Source organism: Hordeum vulgare, chromosome 2H, assembly GCF_904849725.1.
Source record: "Hordeum vulgare subsp. vulgare chromosome 2H, MorexV3_pseudomolecules_assembly, whole genome shotgun sequence".
Classification (NCBI taxonomy): Eukaryota; Viridiplantae; Streptophyta; class Magnoliopsida; order Poales; family Poaceae; genus Hordeum; species Hordeum vulgare.
In genome coordinates, this window is record NC_058519.1 from 82,079,491 (window position 1) to 82,086,298 (window position 6,808).

General features: G+C 43.8%; 1 protein-coding gene across 1 annotated transcript; it reads left to right on the plus strand.

Annotated features, from left to right (window-relative positions):
* The first annotated feature begins 3,699 nt into the window (after positions 1–3,699).
* Positions 3,700–6,002, plus strand: LOC123429654 (origin of replication complex subunit 6). The gene is made up of 10 exons (XM_045113667.1): positions 3,700–3,882; positions 3,968–4,014; positions 4,105–4,209; positions 4,298–4,378; positions 4,522–4,633; positions 4,737–4,799; positions 4,915–5,002; positions 5,147–5,241; positions 5,548–5,641; positions 5,722–6,002. Exons 1-10 carry the CDS (start codon positions 3,763–3,765, stop codon positions 5,808–5,810), a joined length of 894 nt encoding a protein of 297 aa, XP_044969602.1. The 5' UTR covers positions 3,700–3,762; the 3' UTR covers positions 5,811–6,002.
* The last annotated feature ends 806 nt before the right edge of the window (positions 6,003–6,808 follow it).

The window sequence follows — 6,808 nt, forward strand, 5'->3', positions numbered from 1 at the left end:
TAATTTTAGTCAACTTTAGGGGCAATTGAAACCAACTTATATTTTGGACTGCATCGGACCGGGACTACGGGTTAGTTTCGATTAAATATAGGGGGTTTTATGTAACGTGTAAAACAAGATTCGTTTTCTGATTTAAATTCAAACTGCGGGGTAATTTCAAGAAACGTCAAGGGCTTTTTTGTAAAAGTGTTACGACAGACGACAGAAACAGTCGACGCTTTATTATTAAGAAGAGATAGGTTGTTTCATAATGGGGTACACGCGTACGATACGTGGGGAGACACGTGTGTGCATGACCTAGCTAGCTATACTTCATCTCATCTATGGACACGCGGGCGGCCACTACACACAGTACGTACACAGACTTGAAGATTCACGAGCAACCATGGATGTTGCACATGGGTCCTCCCTCGGAGCCAATCTATCAGACTCCCGTATAATGACGATCCGTAAAACGCGTTCACAATTTACGAAAAAATGATTTACGACCGGCGGGGACGATAGCAAAGCCAGACCCTGTAAAATAAACGTGTAAGAAAGATATTCCCAGAAGATGCTCTTTTACGGGTCGACTCGAGGTGCGGCGGAACAGACCCCTTAAACTTAAAATGTAAATCAATTTTTCGCTTACATTTTTTCCCACATATTCTTCTTTCTCTTGCTTGTGTTCATGATCAACTAAATTTGTTTCTAAATACGGAGTCACCGATCACTGAATACATCCAGCTAGCTCCTTCATCCATGAATCCATCTAGAAGCTAGCTAGCTAACTAGCTCATTCGTTCACGAATCCATCCACGAGCTATCTAGCTACCTCCTCCGTACACGAATCCATTCAGGAGCTAGCTAGCTACCTCCTCCATCCACGAATCCATCAACGACCTAGCTAGCTAGCTTTGATGTCCAACAATCCATCGAGAGCTAGCTAGCTAGCTCCGATCGTGGAATTCATCCAAAAGCCCTGAACTAGCTAGCTAGCTTCCGTCGTCGATGCCGAATCCGGTCAGAACGAGCAGGGGGGCTGCCAGGACGGGCGGGACGGCGTTAAGGGACGTCCGAGGTGGCGTACGGTGGACGAGGACAACGAACACACAAGTTTCCGTGGCAGTTGGGCTCCCGCCAACTCCTTTCTCTCGATACAGGGCAACGTAGAAGTGGACGTGAAAATAATGTTTTTGCATATCGGGAGGGGCTTTCTATGGCGTCCCACAAAATATTTATGGGTCCGACGCGTTTGCAGGGTCTGATCGGCAACTTTTTTCGCGCGGACCTGTATTTTGACGGTTATTTCCAGGTCGGGGCATTATACGGGGTCTGGTAAATATGCTCTAAGGGGGTGCTTCAACAGACTTGAACCCCCTTCAAAAATTGGAAAACAAAATTTAGTAGTATTCATCTTTTTTTTTATTTGAACTAAAAAACTAAGAATCAGTGTATTTTTCTTCACACCGCCAATATTGAACCCCACCTTCATTTTTTGGAAGATTCGCCATTGCTCGAGCTATCTATATTTGCCCCCAATTGCCTCTAATGATCGTGCTACATACAGTGTTGTTTGATCGGTCGATCAAGAAAAAATAATACCCCAATTGGACAACCATACGACCATAGGTACGTATCAACACACCAATCAGTGGAGAGTTTTGCGCTCTCGAGGGCTTATATGGCGGTTGGGCAAGCTCCCTCGTGGCCCACGCATCACTTTCACCGCCATCATCATGTCGTCGTGGTCCATTCATCCAATTACTAGCGTCACTACAAATTCTTGCCAAGGCAATGGTTGGTGTAGAGTATTTACTACTCGAGACCCACACATTGCGCTTATTCCATTTTTCACAAGCCATAAGCATTGCAAGCGATGCCATGCCCTTACAACAACATCAAGAACCTTTCCACAAAGTCATACCGCAATGATTTAACATCGATGAGACCATTCCACGAGGATGGATCAAAACTGGAGGAGGGGGGTCAATCTTTAATCCGTTCAAATTCAAAAGTCAAAACGAAATGGAAATAACATATGGTTGCACAAAGGGAAACATCGTTGGGTTTGTGAATGTATATACATCCTATATGGGAAAAAATTTAAAGTAAAAATGATCAGTAGTTTTTTTGAATTAAACTTGACATTCTTTTGCACTACTATATATTTTTTCTCAAATAAAAAACCACCGTAGACTTTAGAAAAAAATATTGCTACATAAAAGTCACTGTTCATAATTTTTTGGCCAACAAATGTTTTTTTGACCTGAAGTCACTAGTTATTTCTCTTTGCGGTTTTTTAACTAATACCATATCTTCCCCTAATAATAATTTCAAAAATGAGAGGTCACTTCATTTCAAAAATAATTTCAAAATATTCTGATTATTCTCCCCTAATAATAAAGCGCGCAATGCTTCTGTCGCCCGTCGTCGGCTATTTTGCAGAAAAGTCCTCATAGTTTTAGGTAATTAACCCGCAATCCAATTTTAAGTCAAAACGAATCGTTTTCTGCCATTTTGCATAAGCGCCCTCACAGTTTTAGATAATCAACCCGCAGTCCATCTTTTAGTCATAGCAGAACCGTTTTTTTTTTGCATTTTTCAGAAAACTCCCTGTTATTTTAGGTAATCAATCCGCCCTCCCTATTTAAGTCAGCCGAAACGTTTTTTTCGTTTTAACAAAAAAAAACTGACTTTTCAGTTAATCTATTCATATTTTATCTAAAACAAAATTATCCATATCTTTTAAACCGTAACTCCGATTTTAACATGTTATATATGAAATTTGATTGAAAAAATGTGTAGAATCTAAATAGGATGTTATTTTTAGCTCTTGAATACTTCTTAAATATTATTTTTGGTGCAAACTTAATCTGTAGTGCACGGTCCTTTTTTTCCTCTCTTTCCGGCGACCATACGGATTGCAATAAACATCCATTAAATTAAAACCAAATTGGGAGGAAAAAATATCGTTAACCACAAATGCACACCTTTGAAAAATCTCGTAGGGAGAGACAACATATTTCTCATCTTATTCCGAGTGACTGTATATTCAAACACGTTTTCGTTGTGTGAGCACTGAGGCCATCGTCGGTAACACAAATGTGATGCCATGTGAAAATATATTACGTTCAAAACGTGTGTTATTTTTTTCCGTTGCAACCCACGGGCTTTTTTGCTAGTTTTCATATAAAGTGTATATACACCCATAGACCAAACATCCGCGTCCATCACAATTGGGCCTTTTATGTGCTTTGCCAGGCGGTCCGTAGTCCAAAGCTACACATAACACTGAAAAGATTGATTGTTACATAGACTTATTTTACTTGTTAGATAAAACTTTAATGTACATGATTATTGACATATATTATACAAAAAGTATTACCGACATGGACAAAATGGACACCCTCTTTATTATTATTTATGGAATTACTTTACAAATTTTCAGAAAGGAAATTACGAGACGGAGGGAGTATATTCCTTTGGGCCTTACTATATTCATTAATAAATAGCTGATCCACTCATCATATAGGCAGCCCATCCCATCCCAGCAACAAAACCCACCTACACATTGACCCACACGAAGCCGCGACCCCGAAGCCGCATAGGCGCGAAAAATAGCATATTCCCGGCGCGCGTCATCTCCCTTCCCCGCCAAAACAATCCGAAAACCGACCAGATCGGCCGCTATTTCCCCCCTCCAATGCCGAAACCGTCCCCCCCTCCCGCCCCAGCCCCCGCTCCGCGCCAGTTCCCGCCACCAACCCACCGCCGGCGGCCATGGACATGTCGGCGATCGCCGCCCGCCTCGGCCTCTCGGGGTCCCGCCCCGTCGTGCGCAAGGCCGCCGAGCTCCGCCGCCTCTGCGACATCAACTTCGACTCCTCCGTCCTCGGCATCGTGAGCATCCCGCACCCGCTCCTTCACTCGCTCCCCCTTCCTCGATCTCTCTGGTGTGCGTGTCTCTGATGCCGGTTTCGCGCAGGGGGAGGTGTGCAAGGCCATCATCTGCCTCGAGATCGCCGCCACCAAGTGAGTTCGGCCTGCTCTCTAGGTGTTCGACGGATTGCCCATTTGGAGGTTCCTATCTGACCCGCTGTCTTATCTGATATGTTTGAGTAGGTTTCAGGTGATATTTGATCGGTCAGAGGCGGTGCGGATGAGCGGGATGTCGGAGAAGGCATACATCAGATCGTTCAACGCGCTGCAGAATGGGCTTGGCGTCAAGTATAGCCACATTGCATTTCTGTTTCTCTGATTTATACAGTACGTGCAAGTAAATGGTATTGATGAATGGAGCGGTTTCTTCTTGTAGGACGACATTGGATGTGCGTGAATTGGGCATCCAGTTCGGCTGTGTCAGGTTGATACCTTTCGTGCAGAAGGGGCTGGCGCTGTAAGTCTGCTCCCTTTGCTAGTTATATTGTGCTGCAAGGGTAACCTGACGTACATGTCTGAATCTGCAATTGGCCTGGGATGCAAAGATTTTGATGCCCAAAGCCTTGAATGATGTACTGATGCTAACATTGTATGTTTCAGGTACAAGGAGCGTTTCTTGGCTGCATTGCCTCCTTCTCGCCGCTCCAGCACGGACTTTGGCCGGCCAGTGTTTACTGCTGCAGCATTCTATTTATGTGCAAAGAGGCATAAGGTGACAACAGAATCAGTAAAAAATGTTCACTTTGCATGCTTGTTGGAGGTGTATAAATGATTTGCTGCTTTTAGTACTGAATCTTTCCTCAATTCCCCTGCAGCTCAAAGTTGACAAACTGAAGCTAATTGACCTCTGTGGTACATCTAGCTCTGAATTTACAACGGTAATGGACTTCAATTGTTATATCATTGTATACAGTTGTGCATTCCTGCATCTACATGTTTTAGATTGGTGCTATTTGATTGTCCTGTTTTGACCGTTATTTGTGCTGAATCCAGGTTTCAACATCCATGGGAGACCTTTGTTTTGATGTTTTTGGGATAGCCAAGGAGAAGAAGGATCCAACCTCCATCAAAGGGAATAGAGGTATCTGCACATGCTCTATTCTAGATGCAATCATTCTTCATATAGTACATGAATAACACAATTTATTTTACCAGTGCTAAAAGCATGCGGGTTGGGCGCTTGCCATTTTGCCCAACGGCTTGTAATTTGCAATTGTTTATGCAGAACTGCTGGATGTTTTGCCTAGCAAAAGGAAACATGAGGATGACAGCGATCATTCTGATGAATCATCAGGGGATGACAACGATGATGAGCTTGATGTATGAACCTGCTTAATGCTGCTTACTTTTCAAATATTATACTCTTATTGTTACTTCTGAAATTCATGGCATAATTCTATAATTGTTTGATACTCTTACTTGATTAACCGCAAGACACTACTGAAGTGAGAACAAATGCATCTGCATAACATGCAACATAGACTTGCAACCAGTAATTATTATAGCATCTCGTTTGCTAAACATGTGGGCACTGGTTTTTGTCACATACAGTAGATTACAATTCTGTTCTATGCATTTCTTTTTCATATCCTTCTTGTGGCTGCTGCCTGATTCTTGCAACTTCAGCTACCAACTCACAAAAGGCACAAGAAGATGGAGAAACAAGCGTACAATCAGTGGAAGTCTTCAGTTATCTCCACCAACAAGCAAACCAAACCAGGTTAGTACTTGGGACTTGTTTCCACCGCACTCGACCCTCACACTACCCATGAGCTAAATGACCTCCCTGCTTTGTGTTAGACCCTACTAAGCCCAGGAAGCAGGCTCAGCTGAACTTCAAGAAGAAGCTGCCAGACGCCGCCTTGGAAGTGCCGCCACCAGCCAATTAAATGAACATGGAAGGATTGGAATAGCTGAAAGCCTGAGAGCTGGGGTGTTTTGCTGTGCACAATCGTAGAGCTAGTCCTTGATGCAAAAAGGGTACTTGTGGGCTGTGGCTGCATCCCTCTTCGTTTTTGATATGTTTTGTAAGGCGCTGACATGGTACAAAGTGTTATACAATCAGGTGATACTTTTTTTTTTTGTAAATGTTGGCGGCGTGGTTGTTTATGTGCACCGGGAATCTCTTGAAAATCGGCCATCTACTCTACATGCCGCCACCAACCGCCGGTTCGTGTGACCGGGTATGTGTAGTGCTCCCCTACTGGACGGCCATTTCATCTCGAACTGGAAGGATATTTTTGTCCCGTCTTTTGGATATACTCCTAGAAAACCGAAAGTGCTATGCTAAATTGGAGTATTAAACTGGCAAAGTGCATGCTGTAGCGGAGTCTGCGCGCTTTTGCCTGCCTCCATTACCTACCTACCAGGTTGCATTCTCGGGTTGTCGTTGGGTTTTGGCAATTTTGTAGGGCGTTTGGATATTTTCTCAGCCGTTTTTGTATGCTTGGATCGTCGTCCTTTTTCACGCCTTCACCGGTGGGCACTCACGCCTCCATGTGTTGTTAGGTGCTACGTAGTGCTCGGCGACGAGGCGACGGGGAGCTTTTCCGCTGCGCTGCACTGCCAAGATATTTGCATGGTCCGGATTGAAAAATGCAGTCTTTTTTTAGCATTCTTTTCGAAAGTGCGTGTTGTGAAAACTTAAAATCTGTAAATCGTGGTACAAGAGTCGACTAGTAGGGAGGACAACACTCGTTTCCCGTAGCCCATGCGAAACTGACAACAGAGCACGACGGTGCGCGGACGATCTGATGCTACGGGTTTCAAACGAACGTCCATTTTACCTGTTTTTTATCTTTTGGTTAATTGAGCGGACGGCTATGTTTTCTATTTTGTTTGGGTTGGCACTTGCCCTCAACGTTGGCCCCATTTTGTTGCGTGCTAA

Excerpts from the sequence above, each read along its gene's own strand:
- LOC123429654 (XM_045113667.1), top strand. The coding sequence starts at position 3,763 with ATGGACATGTCGGCGATCGCCGCCCGCCTCGGCCTCTCGGGGTCCCGC. Across the intron at positions 5,242-5,547 it reads ACAACGATGATGAGCTTGAT|CTACCAACTCACAAAAGGCA; the intron begins GTATGAACCTGC and ends TTGCAACTTCAG. Across the intron at positions 5,642-5,721 it reads CAACAAGCAAACCAAACCAG|ACCCTACTAAGCCCAGGAAG; the intron begins GTTAGTACTTGG and ends GCTTTGTGTTAG.